Source organism: Scatophagus argus, chromosome 1, assembly GCF_020382885.2.
Source record: "Scatophagus argus isolate fScaArg1 chromosome 1, fScaArg1.pri, whole genome shotgun sequence".
NCBI classification, from domain to species: Eukaryota; Metazoa; Chordata; class Actinopteri; family Scatophagidae; genus Scatophagus; species Scatophagus argus.
In genome coordinates, this window is record NC_058493.1 from 17,610,967 (window position 1) to 17,630,064 (window position 19,098).

Below are 19,098 nucleotides of genomic sequence, written 5' to 3' on the forward strand. Positions count from 1 at the left end.
TTCACAGTGCATTATGTGTTTTGCATGATAGACATCACAGGGAAACCATCTTGACATTTCATGTATTCCAGCAATTACATATCCAACCTCTGACCTCACTTTGATCAGTGTTGCAAAAAACCTTTAGACTCTTGATAAATATTCTGTGAAAGATACATGTGGGAGTTCTGCCATGGTCCTTTTGCTAACAAGTCCTCTGGGTGGTCTCACCCACTTGACCTTTGTGCATGCTGGTTTGAGCTCAAGTGCAAAACTGTACTGCTGCACGATTAAAATGGCAAGATTTAACTCATTATAGTTTATCACACTATCACACCAGAAAATAGGATTATTGTATCAAATGTAATCAGAATAATGAACATGTAGCCTACTTACACATATTTCACTAATTTAATTTTGCACCTGGCCCCACTATATTTTGTAATAATTACTGATAACAGCATCTATGTCACCAGGTCTATTACTTTTCAGATTTTAACATTTTTCTTCAATTAACTGTCTACATTTTGTTTTTAATTACATTTAATTTATATAAAAATTAACAAATAAAAATGAAAATGATTTGGACACTGTAAGCAATACTGAGACACACATGGGTGTCCCAACAGCGAGGAAGACGAGATGTCTTATTAGAGCTAATTTAATGTGCGTACTAATGTTGTAGCAACACATTAGATGCATCATCTCTAGTGAGCTACAAATGTGGTGATCCTGCAAGTGATGCCGGGGGCGAGGAGCAAAGAAAAAAAAAAAAAAACCCTGGTGACTAAATTAAAATTGTTCAAAAAATCCATCAGGCAGTATAAACTACACTCTGAGTTACTGGACTGCTAGGATTCTGACTCGGCGATCTCCTGTCTTTCATATGCCATATATGTGTATCTGAGCCTGCACTGCCATCTGCTGCTCTTTGATATGAAACACATACCAGACGGTACCAGAATAGGTGGGTTGACATGTCACGTGTTGCATTCAAGTGCACATCGTAAATACCTGATATTTGTATTTGCAAGTTGTGTATTCAGGGCTGTTGCTTAGAAATAATTAATGAATTTTATGATCATTACTTTTGGTGGCTGTTGTCTGTTTAAGACAAAAACTAAAAACAAATTTCTTCAGCACAGTGTCATAATGGCTTATGTTTGATATCTTTAACAAGCTTATGTTTATCATTTAGAGGTAATACTAACATTGTGGAAAAATTGCACACCACAACACTATTACAATTCCAGTGACAAATGTCAGCTAGTGCAATAGCACTAACCCAGAGAATTTACCATGTCAGCAGTAAATAAGACTGGCACACCTGGGAAACACATCAACACATCTGCATGTGTTGGAACCCTACATTGCCTCATATGGTAATCATCAAAGCACTGACAGCCTGACAAACACTTCTCATCAAGACAAACCCATAACACACAGCAACACTGTGAACTGCTTTACTTTAAGAATTTTTCCTCAGCAGTTTCTGGGCAAATTAAAATTCAGGGCTCAGACTCACTTTCCAGCTTCAGTGTGTTGCTGCAATTTTAAAAAATTCTATCAATTTTGAGAGATATTTGGGTGCAATAACGCAAAGTTAAATGGCACACGCCATAATGTTATGTTTGGGACGAAAAATAATAAATAATCATAAATAATGATGGAGAAACTTGGCTGAGCAGGGGAATGCATTTGTAGAAAGATTCGCCTTGACCCAGTGGTAAACAGATTTTGTTCCAACAGTGCTTGTTTCCTATGTATATGCTTGACCAGAAGTAGCAGACAACCCCATCTATCCGCTAAATCCAGTTGCTGTATGTGAGTAGTTTCTACTTCTGGAGAACAATAATAAAAATAACAACAATAAAAAGAAGAATGCACTGCAGCAGTTGATTCCCTCTTTGGGGATTTGTAGTCAATATTTCAAACTGCACTTGAAGGTAGCTGGTCTAATCTGGTCTAATCTGGGCAGGGACGTCAACAGATGAGAGATGACATCTGTGGATACTAGCATTACTGTTCAAGTGAAATAAACGCACGGCTGTCATTTCCTGAGACAAAATGTCTATAACAACTTGCCAGAAGGTTACTCTGATATCATGTTCTGTTCTCTGTGTTTCTCTCTTCCTGCCCAGAATGCTTTTACCCAGAGGGAAAAAGGAGATGGGGCAGCCTGAGGGTAAGGCGGCTTATCAGATCATCATCCATCCATCTCCACCCTGCTCCATCTCCAGTGTCTTTTTTGTTGTTGCAGTTGTTGTTGTTGTTGTTTTTGCCAGCTGTTACTCTGACTATACAAAGTGCGTCAGACCTTGTGCCTCATCAAAATGCACTCATGGTCACCATAATACGGATAAGAAATAAGAAAAACATGCATTTTACATACGAAGAGTATGTAGATGGGCTAAGTTTTAAACTCTAAATTATAAGGACTTAAATTATACATGCACATGTTCAGTTATGTTTGGGTCTACTTTTTAGGCCTTGTACATTTTTAAATATTTATCTACACTAAATGTAAAGAGACCTCTACATTAAACAAAGTACTGTTAAGATGAAACTATTGAAGGATTGTGTGTTATTGTTATTATTCAATGCTTTTACACTTCATCTCCACCATGGAAGCGGCTAACTGATTCTGATCATGAACATATACCACAAATCTATATGGCTACTCTAATCACTGTGATTGATCATTAGATGATTGGGGTTGAGAAAAATGACACTTTAACATACAAAACAACAACACTACAATCAAAACCAGGAAGACATTTTGGATTTCTGTTGTCACACAACATTTTCAGAGCATTCTGAGTAACAGCAGTGTAAATGATATTTCAAAAGCAGAACAACCCTCTTCTCTCAATCAGCTCACGTTGGAAATGAATGCGATTTTGTCCACATGTGGGTAACTTAGTGGTTTGATTGCATAAAGCATAATATGGTTTCTTTTGTTCGAAAAATGCTTAATGCTTAAAATGATAATGCCAAATTTTACCGATTATCAACAATCCTCAAATCAACTACAAACACAAACTCAATATAAATAATCTAAACAGTGACCACAAACTGATGCTGATAATCAGTAACCACAACAAACAAAGCAAGCTAACCGAAAGCTACAAATGTCGCTCCCACACATATAACAAACATAACAAGTTTCTCTGAAATGTCACACAGGTAGGCCTCTTTCCTGAGCTGTACTACATTCACCTGTATGTGTAAAATGTACAAAGTAACAAAGTATTCATCGCCGTTTCTTACCTTGTGACGCCAAACAGGGATGAGTCTCGCACATTAAGGAAAAGGTGACATTCCTCTGGTAGCAATTAAGTAGTTTTCCATGGTAGTTCATTTATATCCATATTTGGTTATAGTGGTAGCATGCTAACATCCGCGCAATATGTGTGGCGCATTTTGAAATTTAGAGCTATGAGCCATTGTTTGAGTTGTATCTCCTTGTTAAAACTCTCATAACGATCGCTATGCTTTGTTGGCGGGCAATTTCAAACTTTCTGTGAGCCAGCTGCTCATCCAGGTTGCGTACATACCGCCACTTCGCGGCAACAGCCTGCCCAGGGTTACGTGCAGGACGCCAGTTTGTGCGTGCTTCACTGTCATTGGTGAAACACACCGTTGATCATAAGCAAAGACATCTGATTGGTGCAACTAAGCGCTGAGGGCGGCAATAAGCACTGACGAGGAAATACCGCGATTATTTGCTTTATCCTGCAAAGTAGTGCTCAGTATTTAGCTAAAATGTTCTGCTTTTGTGCTGTGATATTTGTTGTGACATACAAACGTGCCACGAAATGTAGAATGCAGCAAATAAAGTGTTGTCAGAGTTACATTTTCAAAGCCCCTTTTGTAGTACAACAAATAATTGTGAGTTTATAGTTCAGAAATTCTTCCCCTGACTGTTTGACCTGATAACAGTTAGTAGCCTAATTGGAAATCCGTTTAATGTTTAGAAACTTGCAGTGTTGCAAACAAAAATAATTCACACAACAATCAAGGACTGAAGTAATTATGTACTCCTATTTTTTGCATGATTAATTTCCAAAATGAGAAAGGAAGGTACAAGCAGCAGAGGTCGGGGGGGCATCTATTTGCTCTAATAATTGATATTGATTCATTAACTGACTGTTTTTTGTGTCCTTAAGTTGGACCTGGGTTCTACCCTCCTGGTATGCATCAGCTGTCATTGCCTGAGGACCAAGAACACTGGGATGTGGACCCCTCTTACTCCATGACACATGGTGCTGAGGCCATGACCAAAGTAAAAAGTACCAGACGAGGCAAAAAGTATAACCTGATGGCTCAAGTGATACCCATATATGGCTTTGGGATTTTTCTGTACATCTTCTATATAATCTATAAGGTATTCACTGCATGGTAGTGAGGCTGTATTAACATAAAAATATATGCTTTATATTATTAAACTGTACTATAATATGCAGCACTATACTCAATTAAATATAGCAGAATGAGAAACATCATGGTGATTTCTGTGACAATACTGACTGAGCCCTTATTTCCCATGAAAGCAAGTTAATGTACCAGAGATTTTCTACATTATCAATGATCATCGCTATGCTATCTTACTCTAATCATAATCATTTTTTATGTTCACAGCTGACATGTAAGGGAAAGACTGCTAAATCAGGAAACTACACGACAGTAACCAAGGCAGACATACAGAGTAAGATTCGTAAGTGCCTAACTATTTGTTTTCCCAAAATATATGTTTAATATTTGATTTTATCTCAACAAATAATTAGTAATTGGTGCCTTGCACTTCCTCAGTGAAAGAATACTCAAAGTACAGTGGCAAAATACAGTTGTTATTATAAAGGTAATTTGAGGTGTAAATAGCTCTTTTGCCACAACAACTAGCAAGAGAAAGTAATTCAAAGTCCTTTGCAAAAAATGGAATAAAATAAAATAAACAATGTGCATGTTATACAAAAAAATATATATGCAAAAAGTCACATTGCAGCCAAATATGCCACTCACCTGAGTTTATCACAAAAAGTACCCACTTGTTAACAGGCTATAAACCAAAAAATAAAATACCCCACTACGCATGAGAAGTGCCAGGAATCAGCTTTGAATTACGCTCGAAAAGCAATGGTAAAATAAATAAATAAATAAAAATCATTCCTTTTATAGTCCAAATTTTGCTGTTGTTTCAGTGGTTAGAAAAATGGCATGATGGTAATTTTAGGTAACGAATCACTTTGCAAATATAATTATAGTTGAACTACCAGCAGGTGATTTCAAAGCTATTAGTTCAGTTACATGCAGTTCACTACTACCCAACACTGCAAATCAACCACGCACCAATTCTGTGTACATTAAATATACATACCTGCATTATACAGGTATGTATATAATTTGCACTTTCACTGTTTACATAGACATGAATTATATTCTGATGATAAAACAGCGTTATCTCTTGTAAATCTTGTAGCCACCGATCATGAGCTTGCCAGGCTTCAGGAGAGACTGCTGCAAACAGAAAAGATGATGGAGAGGATTGTCTCTGGAAAGAGTCGAGGTTCTGGGAGGTAGGGCTTATTTTTCGTCGAACATATTATTTTTCACTGCCCAGAGTACAGAAGAACGACTAGAATGACTTCATGCCAGAATAAATCAGCTTAGACTTGGCTCGGAAATGAAACAGCTAAAAATGAAAGGGAAAATTATTCAAAGGTGGAAAGGCCACTGGCACATTTTATTTTTTTAACATCTACTGCTACTACTTCATTTAAAAATCCTTAAGTCATATAATAACATAAGGCATTTGAACTGAACTGATGTGTAAGGAAAGGGAAAATGATCTGCTTGCCAGTTTGATGGAAAATACTCAGGTCACTTTCGGACATACTGATGCTAAATAAGTATCTTTAACAAGCTAATTTTTATTCTAACATTAATTGATGAAGAAAACATCTCTAATCTGGTCCTCTTCTCACTCAGTAAGGGCTCTAAGTAAACAGAAAGAATTAGAAAATCAGAGTGATGTGTCATGGCAATGCCACTTTCCCAAATGTGCTTCCATATCTGTATTGCTCCCTAGTGGCAGAAGGAGGAAGAGTAAAACCGCAACATCAAAGAAGGAGGAGAAATTACTCAGGCAACTCAGACAGATCACACAGCTGATGCAAGAGGGCCGGTTAGAGGGAGCCTCTCCAGAGATGGTGGCTGAGGAGGTCCCCTACGGAGCAGACTGGGAAGGTACACGCCTAAATCTGAACATCCAGGCTCCTAAAATAATCTTACAAAACAACCACTTCTTGCAGATTAAAGTTTTAGACGTTCTCTCCAGATTAATCATATACATTTTAATTAGAAGAGGTTGTTTTATACAAGCAAGCTTGTTTCTTTTTGTACACCGATGCAGGCTACCCAGAGGAGACCTACCCAGTGTATGATGATGACTATGACAGACCAATATTTGATCCCATTATACTGGAGGAACCCCCCCACTGCCAGCCCACCGCAGAGGCCCTGGCAGAGAGGATGGAGCAAGAGGAAGAAGAGGTCGCAGCAAGGAAATTATCCATAGTGCGGGAGGAGGATGAAGAGGAGGAAGAGGAGGGGGAAGAGGAAGAAGATGAAGAGGAGGGGGAAGAGGAAGAAGATGAAGAGGAGGATGAAGAGGACGAAGAAGATGAGGATAAAGAGGAAGAAGTGGAGCAGGTAGTGGAAGACATGGAGGAGGAAGTGGAGGAGGACGAGGAAGAGGAGGAGGAAGTCGAAGCAGAGAAAAGGCATTTGCTGAGCCTTCCTTCCTCACAGCCTGCTGTGGAAAAAAAGCAGGAGAAAATTGGTTTGGAGGTGAGCAAAGAGTTACAGTGTTACAATGGAGGGAAAAAGCAAATAAGCTTTAGTGACCACAGAGATGTGTTCCATTACCCGAAAGAGGATAATTACGAAGAGGAGGAAGAAGAGAAGGAAGATGAGGTGGAGGAAGAGGATGAGGGGACAGAGGCAGAAGAGGAAGAGGAAGAGGAAGCTGATGAAGATGATCCAGTGATGGAGGCCGAGAGCCTGCAGTTCAGTTGTGAGGGTTGTTCCAACCCGGAAGAAGAAGCAGAGCAGGATGATGAAGAGTATTTGTTGATGTCAGCACCTGTGGGAGGTGATGCTGGTATCCCTGCTGAGATGCCTAAAGAGGTTGGGATGAGTGGGCTGAGGATGCGGAACAGGAGAGAGACGTAAGGGAATTTTCCAGTAGCCTAGAATGAGTTTTTAAACCCTGAACCTGAACTGTTCCTCAGATCATAGCTTCTGATTCTTGTTAGGAATATTTTCACTGAGTGTGGTTTATATTTCTAGTTTTGATTTTACGTCTACAGACAGGTGGTCCAACATTTTCTTTCAGAAAATTAGCCTCAAAGAGAATCTATATAGCTGTATTTTTTTCGATTCAGAAAGAAGGCCCTGTCACGGTCCACCCAACACTGGTGTTCTCACTTATTTGCCTGATCAGATTTTTTTTAAAGTATGTAGTGTGTACAAAATGTGCTTGATTGACTTCCCGCCCTCTCTGTCTAGTTGTAACTTCATACTGATAAACTGAGATCAGTGGCCTCTCATAGTAGCTCTGCCCATCTTCAACCCTGAGTCCAATCATTCAAGAGAATTAAAAACAGTTGCATGAGTGTGCCAACCCTTTAAAACAATTTAAGGAACTGAAGATTATCATAAAGTTACTGACCGCTTATTTACATTCATTCATTTACAGTCTCCAAGTGAAGTAATTATGTGGACCAACAGAATGCTCCTCCTAAATTACTTTCTGTGACTTTATTGTTATTATTTAAATCAGAAATAATGCTAAATAATACTCACAGAAGTAGTAATACTGTTAATCAGAAAACCTGTCGCATGTTCCCCTGAAGGTTCTGAGAGAACCGAGTCTGCTACAAATTGTGAAGCAGTGAAGTAATGGTATGTGAAGTAATCTATGGGAACACAATACCTGACACTGTCATGTAATATCTGGCGCCACCTGATGGTCCAAATATGACTCTACTCATGGGGACGTTTTCTGTTGTGGTTAAGCAGCACAACAGCTTACCCACTCCAGGGTGTACATGTGCAGAGTAGAGGCAAAGCAGGTGGAGGCTGTGATGGAAAAGGCTTTTGAAAACTGGTTACAGAGCAAAGCTTGTTTCAATATACAGAGTAAATGTGAGCATCAAGATTTATAAATACGAATAAGTGCACTAAGATGGGGAAGATGTGGTAAAAATAGCTCTCAGGTGCCACAGCTGGTGTCCTGCTAACATCAAGTCATTAGTCATTTTTGGACATGAGCATTGCTTTATAAATGGGTATTAATATGTGTTAGTTTAAAATACAATCAGATGTCAAAGACTGGCAATTGTTCTGATACTGATGAGTAGATGTAATGATAAGTAGCAACTTCTTACTCCTTTTTGTGATCAAAGGTCTCTCTGAAAGAAAGAAAGAAACAAATAATCAAACAAAGAGCCGGGACAAATGATGCAAAATGCAGCTTTAACCGACCACAATAAGATTTCACATCTGTCTGCGTCCAGTGCTCGATTATGATCCCAGACATCTCTGTAATGTTCCAACTGTTTTGCGCAGAGCAGCATTCCTGAAGTGAGGCAAGGTTGTGGGCAAGCCAGTTACTCCAAAGTATTGTATTTTATTTGACATGCAACCTTTTTTGTTCATGTTCTGGTAAAGAAAAGAAAAACACACTCACACAGTAAGGACAGCATTGATTCTAAAATTCAAATAAAGGAGCTCTCTGTGTATTTTGTGTTCTTCACCTTCTTGCATACAGGCTTTTGACGCTCCCCTGTAGAAACAATCCATAAGGTTTGGACAAAACTAACTGACTAGATTTCAACTTTAAATGTGACATTAACCATCCCAGTTAGAAACTAATGTGGTTTAGAATTAGGTGACTGATACCAATTTTCTGGGACTGGACTCTGTTGGTGAGTAGAGATTGTATATCCACTGTTACCTTGTATTGAAAGAGGGGCAAAGGGTAACAGATAGCATCAAATGCATTTAATTTAAAAGAGTATGGAAGCTTTGTTTTCTTTTAGAGAAATGGACGCATATCTTAACTTTACTTTGACGGAAGTTTTATTTTTCTCCATGAACAATGGACTGTCAATACCACCACAGTAAATTGTACACCATTTACTGTACATTACAACAACAGCACTAAAAACACAACGTGAAAGAACCTCTGGTTCCTGGACACAATGTATGAAAAGCAGACTTTACAGCAAGAGTATCAACAATTTTAAAATAGAAATTTAAAATAGTTAGAACACAATTGAGTACAAGAATAGCACATTTGATAAAGATTTCCTCATAACCCACAGTAGCAATAGCGGTATCAGAGATTGTTCTTTGCCTTCCTTCTGCAATTTTTCATAAAATACAAAATACTATCACATTTGAGAAAGGATACTGGCCCATACGAAGCGAGTGGAATAATATTTCGAGTAGAAATGTGAACAGTAACAAACCGCTTGCTATAGAAACTTACAGGAAGTCAGATGAGAAATGTACCAAACTCCACCTGAGTGGAGCACAAAATTAATCAAAGACGTAAAGAGTGTTGAAGCTGTGGCCAATTCACATTGTTGCGGTGTGTTTGTTGGCAGTAAGTCAATCTGTGTTCAGTTTATTTTTTCCAGGTAGGAGACATGATAAGATATGAGCACAAACTTAAGCTTGAGTGCCTTGGATATTACATCTACTGTCTGACTGACTGTACAACCTATATAAGTTCACACTCTTTAGTGTGTCGTGTTGTAGGCCATAAATGTAATTCAAACATATCTGGACTATAACTGAAATGTTATCCGATGATGTGCACTTTGGATTATTCTGGAGGTTTCAGAACTCCAGCTAATTGATCAGTCTAAACGGACTCCGCATTAGACAGCTGAATTCAAAGTAGCTACAGTGAAGTATCTCCAATGAATTCAAGGACAGCAAGAATAGCAAAGACCAATTCAAGCTCAGCTCATTTTATAGCCAAAGCGTAACACTGGAATTAGTCTTTAAAGGCACAATAAAGTATGTACAGCTATATCTCAAAGTAAAGTGCACCATCATCCTTTACATTCACATACATGACACTGTGACACAATATTCTCTATGGTACACAGCACAGTGTAACATACCTTTGCCCTGTTCATGTCCAAAGTTGCTAATTGTTTTGTGTGGATACAAGATATATTCATTCTTGTGATGCTAAGTCATGTGCTTGCAGCTCCACTGAGCCAGTACTGCTAAAATTGCTGCAAATGATAACAGAAAACGAAACTGACATGTAATAAATACATAAATAACAAAATAAATATATTGTGACGTGCATGTTATTCACTATATAAGCAGTATTCATGCTTGAGGAAGAGAATGACATTGTATTTTGTGTGCAGATTACATAAAATCTAGTCAACTTTTAAAACTTACAGGTGTGTAATTGTTAGTTATAATTTACAGATAAAGAAATGTTAAATTTCTCTAACTACTACATAAAGGAACAGTGCTTCTGTAATGCCAGTATAGTACAAAATGACTATAGTTATCAAAACAAACAGGTTTGATTTTGAAAGTGGATTTCTCTTTGTGCTTGTTTTCTTCCACTGACCAAAATCAACCCGGTGCATCCCGCAACCCCCCATCCCCAAAACAGACACATACCCTCACACACACACACACACACAAAACTTGAGGCCCATAAAGCATTTTGGGATATGCGGGACTTCCAAGGTACTGGGTGATTTGGAGATCTCAAACCAGCCCAGGGATGTCTTAACAGCCCTTGTTTAGAGGACAGATGGACTAGTTCTCTGCTGAAGGTCAGGCTGGGATCTACTCACAGGCTAGCTTGCTGTCAAAGCTGGAAAGCGCAATGGCAAAGGCTTGCAGGGCACACATTGGGTAGTTATAGTCCATGGTGAAAACATCTTCTGCTACGCGGCCAAACTGCATCACAATGTAGTCAGCTGCAGGAGAAGAACCATGAAACATTTCAGACAAACCTCTTCATAACAGTACTATGGAGGCCTTCAAAAAAACGAATAAATAAATCGTGATGAATAACTACAGACAAGAATGCAATCACTGGCAAACAAACTGATTTATGTTTACAAATGCTGTAAATCAGTGTAACTGAGGCCATGTACTTATATCCTTTATACAATCAGCTTCGACTGTGAAGGACTGAGCCCTTCAAGGACGTCCCTTTCATACCCAGTCATGATCACCTGTTACCAATGAACCTGTTCACCTGTGGACTGTTCCAAACAACCTTCCCAGTCTTGTGTTACCCCTGTCTGAAATGGTTGTTGGCATCAAATTCAAGATAAGACTATACTTAAAAAGAACAGGCTATCTTGAATGTATATTGAACGTATATAATTCATATATTTATGAGGCCAAACTTTACATGTATTGTATTAAACTGTTTTTAATTGAGTATATGTCAAAGAGGATGAGTAAATTATTGCCTTCTATTGACCCAACATTTCTAGAATTGGGGATTGTAGAAAGAAAAGTAAATTTCACAGTGCTGCTCTAAGATCACTGGCTCAGTCTCCTGTACTCACGGTCATTGTCGTGAATGATTTGGAAATTCTTGACGGAGGCCTGAGTGACTCTGCCGTGGAAGTTGAGCACATAGGATTGGGTGTCGTCATTCCACACGGGCGTCTTATTGTGAAGTTCAATCACGCTCTCTGTGTTTTTGTTCTGCCACCTGGCCAGCAGTGACTCATGGTCCTGCAGGGAAGAAGAACGCAATTTGGACGAGGACTCTATAGACATCAGATCAGAAGAAGTTATGTTGGACAGCACAATCGTGGCTACTGACAAATTAGGTGACACATACATTTCGTGGGCGAATAGACACTCTCTCATGGTCCATGTTCATTCCAGGAATGATGACGCTCATTTTGCGAGGTCCTTTGAATCCTAGGACATTGGTTTCCTGGATTGAAAAGATGATAAACTGGACTGCAAACATGTTCACCCAACAGCTTTTTAATATAACGGTATATTATTATATTGAATACCATTTAGGTCAAAATGGATTAGAACTTTATTAATTAAAACACAAACAATTTTGTGTCACAACAAGAGACACGTTTACATTTATGGACCTGAAGAATTTTACGCTGAACTGTCTACTGTGCTTTCTGTTCTGCCACTGTAGACTATTGGGAGTTATCTCTGTCTGCCATGAAAATTAAGGCAATTCTCCTTTACAAATATTCCATTGGATTTATACATGGATAGGGCCTGGATGATAACTCAATTTCAACCTGATAATGGCAATACCCAGGCTCCTCAGTTTGTTGCAGTCTTTATTTAATTATTTGAGTTAGACTCCCTAAATGGAGGTGTGCCTTTCAAAGGCCACCAGACACAGTAAACTGGATCTTGTGTTTTCAGATCAAATAAAATTACATCTTCTGCTTATTGCTTTAGACCTCTGATATTAAATTATTCAACGTTAGGTCAGAAAAAAATGCATTACTTCAAACCATGTTTTAATGAAGTACCATATCTGAATATAATCACACTGAATTATCATCTTATTGTCAACTCATTTCTCAACATTTGCCTTCAAAGATATTAAAACACTTTTTACGGCTTACAGTTGAGGATTTTTTCATTTTGACAAACTCACATAGCAAATGGCTGCTAGCTCTTGACGCAGGTTGCTGGCTTCGAGGCTGGTGGTGTTCTTCATGGGGTTCAGACCGCTGTCGTATACAGTGAACTTGGTTCCCATGAGGTTAGACCTGCAAGGAAACATCATAGGATGAAGAGGTCCGATGTTGTGTGTGTGTGTGTGTGTGTGTGTGTGTGTGTGTATGTGTTGACATGGGTGAGAGAAACAACACGTGAAGAGCATTGTGAGTGGCCTTTCCCAGTGTTTCATAGATGCTACACTGTCATGCTCCAGGAAGAAACTTGAGCTGTTACTTGTCGTATATTACAAGTTCAAAAAAATAGTAGCCAACTTGTGACTAAAGTTATTTAAAAACAGTGCTTCTTACCAGCTAACCAATCAGCTTATATGATGGAAGAGCTTTGTCTTAGTTTATTTAAGTTTGACAATGAAACAGTATAGTGCCGTTTTGCCTTCTCAAACTGATGACAGCATGTACACAACGTTGCATCTTCTTGTGAAACATTTCCTTCTAGTGTCAGTGTGTATAATCAATAAATCTATAGAAATACCCCACCTCCTCAAGTCATTCTGATTGTTGCACAGTAATGTACTTGTTGTGCTCTAATGGAGGCTGTTTTTGTGGGATTGTGGCTCAGCAGGGACTGATGGTCTGGCATCCCGGTATCCTGATCCTGACAGTGAGTCATCACACCACAGAGGGAGAGTGGTGGCCAGTGGCTAGTGCTTTGCTTTTTAGTGACTTCTCACCCTTGATGAAGCTTGAAACATATTCTGCCACATTAACAGAAAACGTAGCTATGTTTTGAAATACTATCTGTGTGCAAACACACCATCAATAGTGTTTTGTACCTGTGAATAAATAATTTCAGAACATATGTAATTTCATCAGCTGAAGATATCATGTCTAAAATGTTCTGCACAAAAAAGTAATATGATTCACATGAGAGCTGCTATAGAGTTTGCAACGCACTGAGAAGCACGATTCCCACTGACCTCTGGGTAAATCTAAGATAAACACAAAAGGTGATGAATTTCCAGTTGTCACTTTTTCTTTTTTGACCAACTTAACTACTTTTATTTGAACTCCACCGCTGAAGATGTCATCACCAAACATCCAACACATACGCACACCAGTGCAACCATTCACACCCCTGACCTGACTGTAGTGGATTATCTGTATCTGTACATGATAATAGGATTTTGCAAAGGCTTTTCAAAGCCACAGCTTTAAACAGCTGGCTGTACAGCTCTGATAGGCCACACATCGCTTAGTCCTTGAGGGAGACTCCTGAGAGGCACTAGATGAAAGGTCACTGTTCATTTAAATTTAGATCTCCATCAGTCAAGTAAGGTTGTGATTGCAAAGGTTTGAGCAGTGTATCGACCAATGGTCAGCACAGCTCTGAAGATTAAAGGCTGCACAGAGCCATATTTGATTAAGCTCCCCAGGAGTTTCCATGGAGCTACTAACGCAGCTTTGAAGCTGTCTCCAAAGATTATATCACTATTCACTTCCTACCGATCGTACTGTGGCCCTACTAGAGTTTACAGCAATGTACATGCACAAGGAAGATGAATGTTAATGTAAACATGCTTTTCAAGTACTACTTAACATATAAATGGTCAGTTATATCATAATTTGTTCATGATTTGCTCCTTGGCAGCCACAGTATTCACAGTATTATGAGCCTTACTGTACAGCGTTACAGTACCAAAGTCCAAAGTCCAAAACACTGTTTTAATAACAAGTTGTAATTCAAAAGTTAAATAAAGGATATGTACAACACTTTATGTGATTTCTCATTTTGTGTGGAAAAGCCAACGAGAACTTACCTCAGTTTGCCAATGAAGCTCTCTCCACCTCGAGACAGATCCGTGGGATCAATGGAGATCAGGTAATTTGATGTTTTACTCTTTTTCCTCTTCCTCCCAGCTAACAGGAACACCTGTGATGAACCAAGGACAGAAACCAGATCAGTAAAATATGAGCTTCACCAGTACACTGAAAGACGGTCAACTTATTTGGACACGCACAACTTGAAATGAACAAAATTTTAAATTATGCAAACAGTATTCAACAGACAAAACAGAGACGTCTTGAAGAATCTCTTACCATTCTTTTTCGTTCAGATATACTGACAGATGGCCGACACAAAATGTCTGTTAACCTTGCTGATATATTGTGTAGGTGTATGGATTGTTAAATTGGTAAAACAATTGGTTGTTTGCAGTAGCAGTGTTTTGGCTCCCTGCTCACCTTTTTGCCGTCCTCCCTCTCCAGGTGCAGGTAGTATGTGGGATACATGCCTCTGTCCATGCCCTTCTTGTCTCTGGTGATTCTGCACTTCACTCTGACCCCCTGGGGTGCAGGTCGCAGAGAAAACTCTTCAAGGTCATCTACATCGATGGAAGGCTCATTGACTGGTGGAGATGGTGCTGATGCTACCTCCTGTGGTTGAAAAACAGCCCACACAGGGCAAGACCCCGTGAGATGGTGGACTGGTGAGTGATGCACAGAGCTGACTTTCATTAGAACAAAGTAATTAGTCTGAAGATCAAATTGCCCCCGGGGACTAAAAATGAGCACATTTTTGTGTCTAAAATAAGGACCTGCTATAGAGACGGAGAAGCAAAGAGAAGTGATGGTTATCATAAGAACAATGCCAGCTGGGCGTAGAGTTTTTAAAAAGTGTTACACACCTGAAATGGAGGAAAATTGAGCCTAAATTAAATCTGCGAACTCATTAGATTAAGCAAATCCAATCCTCGCTGGCTGCAGATAGTCAGAGGTATGCAAAATGAAAGCTTGCTGACTGCTGAACACAACACATATTTTCAAAATGTTTAATTGTTTGTTTGGTTACATAAATTGCACATTCATGATTACAATTCTCCAATTGGGACTTCACGAAAAGCTCCTCGCCTCAGGTGTGTATCTTGTAACCAACAACAGTTTTTCCCTTTCAAACTCCTCAAGGCACATAAGGTGTCTGTATGAGATTATCGTTCCACCAGCTGCATACAGCGTCATCCATAATGTGACATACAGAGCAAGATTATTTGAAATGACCTGCATAAATAATGGAAAAAATGATTTCAATATTATTTGCACAAGGAAAAGAAAAGCCAAAGAGCAACAGCAGTTTATTTGTAAGGTCTATTACGATACCTTCACGGAACTTAAATTGAGTTTTCAAACCGAGTCCAGCTGGGTGACAAAATTTAATCTACACAAATCTGCATTTTGTTCTACTTGTTATTAACTGGTTTGGGGCAGAATACGGAAACATCATGCAAATATTATAAACATGTGCAGTGAGCTTACCTTGGATGACTTCTTGCTCGTGGCAGAACCTGGTCTTGTGTTGCTGTTGAGCTGTGAGGAACTGGAGCTAATTTCATCCTCATCGTCCTCCTCTTCATCAAAATTCATGCTGCTGGATATGCCTTCACAGAAGAAAAAAAAAGGGGAAGAAACAAGAAAACAGGTGTCACATTTGTTTTCCTGCTGTTAATTGGTCTCATGAACTGCTGCAATAAAAGAAACGTCTAACAGGAACACATTCCCACTTTCTCCACATATCATCTCTCTTAGGGGTAGCTTGAAACGTCTGTAAAAAATAATAAATAAAAAAAAAACACCTTCTTCATTTGAGGTTTAAATAGAATATCTTGTGCCCCATGTTTGTGTGTGCGCCTAGGTCACACGTTTCCATGAAATTATAAATTTAATCAGGTGTCAGAACTCAGTGGAGACCCACCAGGGTTTTTAATAAATTTGGGCTTAGAAGCCACTGTTATCTCTGGTGTTGTAGAAATACTGTCTTTTATCTCTTGCTGCCATCTTGCTTGCAGCATTTCATTGCATGAAGTCTATTGCCATTCAGTATGTAGCTTTTGCATTCTGGCAAATAATCATGGCACTTAATAGCAACTGTTTTTCCAAAGCCTGGGATCGAGTGATCTCTACCTCTATTATAATTAAAGGTTAAAGAGGTATAATGTTACTTATTTGGTGCTGAACATTGATGTTCAAGGTGGTTCATTTGAGGCTGTGTTTTGACCTATTTGAAAATGTAACAAGAAACCAAATCTGCTTATCTGCCGCAAAGCTGCTAATTACAGCCCGATATAATAAATAATAATATCTTATATCTATATATCTTATATCTATATATCTTATATCTATTTGCTGCTATACTTGGCCCCATTTCATTAGTAAGTGTTCAAACTTTTCTAAGTACCATGTTTTTGTCATCTTTACGATCAGTACTGACAGTCACAGTGTCATAAAAACAAGCTGTGTATTTTAAAATTGCTGGAAGTCATGCTAAGAAGAGCTGTGCATGTAGGAGGTCAGAGTGCATTTGGTCTGTTTGCTGCAGCATTTGCACAATAAGAGTCAAGAATCTCAACGTAAACTATTGAGTGTTTATGATGTAGAAAATAATGAATGAGTGTACTAGTAATGTGTGTTTATGATCACAGAAGTTATGGTGGTCATACGTTCGTGTTTGAAATCAGACACTGCGTCTTAAAATAGGATTTCATATTTGCAGTTGCAAGTTCTAACACGATTCAGTGTGTGTCACCCTCCTACCGACACACCACAGCAGTGGATCAGAGAGCCGTGGGTGTGAATGTGGACTCGCGGTCGTGCTATCGCAGGTGCAGTGACAGAACCTTTCTTGAACGCTGACAGTACCTTTCTTGAGCATTGTGACGCGCAGATCCTGTTTACTCTGCGACTGAGTGCAGCTCATTACGGGCTCAGCCTCGCCCTCCTCTGTGGCGTTGTGACCCACTGTCAGGATCTGGATCTGACTGTCATCCTGCTGGGAAGCCAGGCCATCGATAGCTGCTGGGCCACAATCCCACAAACAAGAATGAACTGTATCAGAGTACAACTGCACAGTCTAAGGAAACAAAAACTAACAGTGTTTACTATTACTATTTACCATTACAGTTTATACATAATACTGTATACTATTACTATATAGCTTCAAATGTGTCAAAGGCTTTCAAAACAAACGACAAACCTTTCTCTACTGAGCTTGCTTTTATTCTTATACAGTACAGGTACATAAAAAAAGGGACCCTGTTATTCGCATGGAGTGAATGCAGTGTTGGTGTGTCTGATGAAACAGCATGTGGGCATCCTATGAGAATGTTTTCATGTCTTCATCACTGAAATTCAATGCAGTTTGTTAAAGAAAATGTTAATTAAGGCAGAGGTGCATGGAGAAACTTAACACTTACATTATTTATGATGGATACTGACAGATTAGTCGATATCAACCCGTATGTGTATAAACATTTTGTGTATTCAATTCCACGATTAAAAGTGTTGGAAGTCTTGCAAAGACGAGATGTGCACGTAGGAGGACGGTCTGTTTTGAATCCTACTTGACAGTATTTAATCAGTCTTGTCTTGAATATTTAATTGCACGTAGAGAGAGATATTTGATTTATGGTGCATATGACTTGATAAAATAGCTCTTCCTGAAACATTCCGCTTGTGCTTGAGAGAATCAGAGAGTGCGACAGGAGGAGAGTGAGACAGGTCCATCAGTGGTGAGTTCGACGCTACTGGCCTGATTAATCTTTTACCCCAGTGGAATCCCATTACCTTTTTTCCCCTTTTTTTTCTGGGACAAAGTCATTTCAAAGATGAGCATCTACTATCTAACACGAAGAGCGTGTTCACTTTGTGCATCAGTTTCTTATTGTTCTGCAATGATTCTTTGGTGTTTAAATCTTAAAATATTATTACAATTATACTGCACAGTATTCAGCCTGTAGTAACAAACTCTGAATGCCGATAAAGCTTCGAAGCAAAGCGGAGCATTAAAGGCACTGCAGATACAGTAGGAATACACCATTTCAACCCTCAGTTCTTCCTCTTCCATCTTAGGACTAATTTATGTCTCTGCTTGTGTCAGCAGGCTGACAGCACTCACACTGTCAAACATCATTACAGACAGTTGAGCTCTGACAAGCATGGCACCACAGTGGTGGCTAAGAGGGCAGTTTTCACTGGCTGTGTGTGTTGCCAGATGTGACTTAAAAAAATCAGCACACAAATCATGATGTGAGGATTGTAAAGAGGGTTGAATAGACAGCCGCAGCTGCTGGATAACAAGGCCTCTTCTCTTTCAGACTGAGGACTGCTTCTCATTACTTAATTCAGCTTTTTTTTGATGCTTAAGCATTCATACACAAAGATCAAGAACAAGAAAACAATGTGCTAATTTAGCGAAAAATACTCATGAAAATGCTTTTATTATCCTGTCCATGTTGTGTTTTTTGTTGTCTTTTGTTCTCTAATTCAGACATGCAGTCAGTCCCTCTTTGGCTGTATATTCATGTCAGTTCTGTCTGTTGTTCACAGTCTGTTC

General features: G+C 39.0%; 2 protein-coding genes and 1 long non-coding RNA gene across 5 annotated transcripts in view; 1 reads left to right on the top strand and 2 right to left on the bottom strand.

Annotated features, from left to right (window-relative positions):
* LOC124058728 overlaps positions 1-3,391 on the bottom strand; it is a 159,159-nt gene extending 155,768 nt beyond the window's left edge. Inside the window, exon 1 of the long non-coding RNA XR_006843288.1 lies at positions 3,250-3,391. This is a non-coding gene — a long non-coding RNA (uncharacterized LOC124058728). The remainder of the gene's footprint in view (positions 1-3,249) is intronic.
* A 448-nt stretch (positions 3,392-3,839) lies between these two features.
* ric3a (RIC3 acetylcholine receptor chaperone a) lies at positions 3,840-8,063 on the top strand. The gene is made up of 5 exons (XM_046388228.1): positions 3,840-4,366; positions 4,621-4,696; positions 5,459-5,555; positions 6,068-6,225; positions 6,392-8,063. The coding sequence occupies exons 1-5, from the start codon at positions 4,175-4,177 to the stop codon at positions 7,210-7,212; spliced, it is 1,344 nt and encodes a 447-aa protein (XP_046244184.1). The 5' UTR covers positions 3,840-4,174; the 3' UTR covers positions 7,213-8,063.
* A 1,016-nt stretch (positions 8,064-9,079) lies between these two features.
* Positions 9,080-19,098, bottom strand: part of tub (TUB bipartite transcription factor) — a 57,296-nt gene continuing 47,277 nt past the window's right edge. For 2 of the 3 annotated variants that reach the window (XM_046388267.1, XM_046388283.1), the window contains exons 5-12: positions 17,406-17,561; positions 16,026-16,147; positions 14,958-15,149; positions 14,534-14,646; positions 12,692-12,806; positions 11,891-11,989; positions 11,610-11,781; positions 9,080-11,006 (exon numbers count right to left, since the gene is read on the bottom strand). In XM_046388267.1, coding sequence (XP_046244223.1) covers positions 10,873-11,006; positions 11,610-11,781; positions 11,891-11,989; positions 12,692-12,806; positions 14,534-14,646; positions 14,958-15,149; positions 16,026-16,147; positions 17,406-17,561 — 1,103 coding nt within the window. In that variant the 3' untranslated portion in view covers positions 9,080-10,872. The remainder of the gene's footprint in view (positions 11,007-11,609; positions 11,782-11,890; positions 11,990-12,691; positions 12,807-14,533; positions 14,647-14,957; positions 15,150-16,025; positions 16,148-17,405; positions 17,562-19,098) is intronic. The other variant, XM_046388275.1, reaches the window with a different exon arrangement.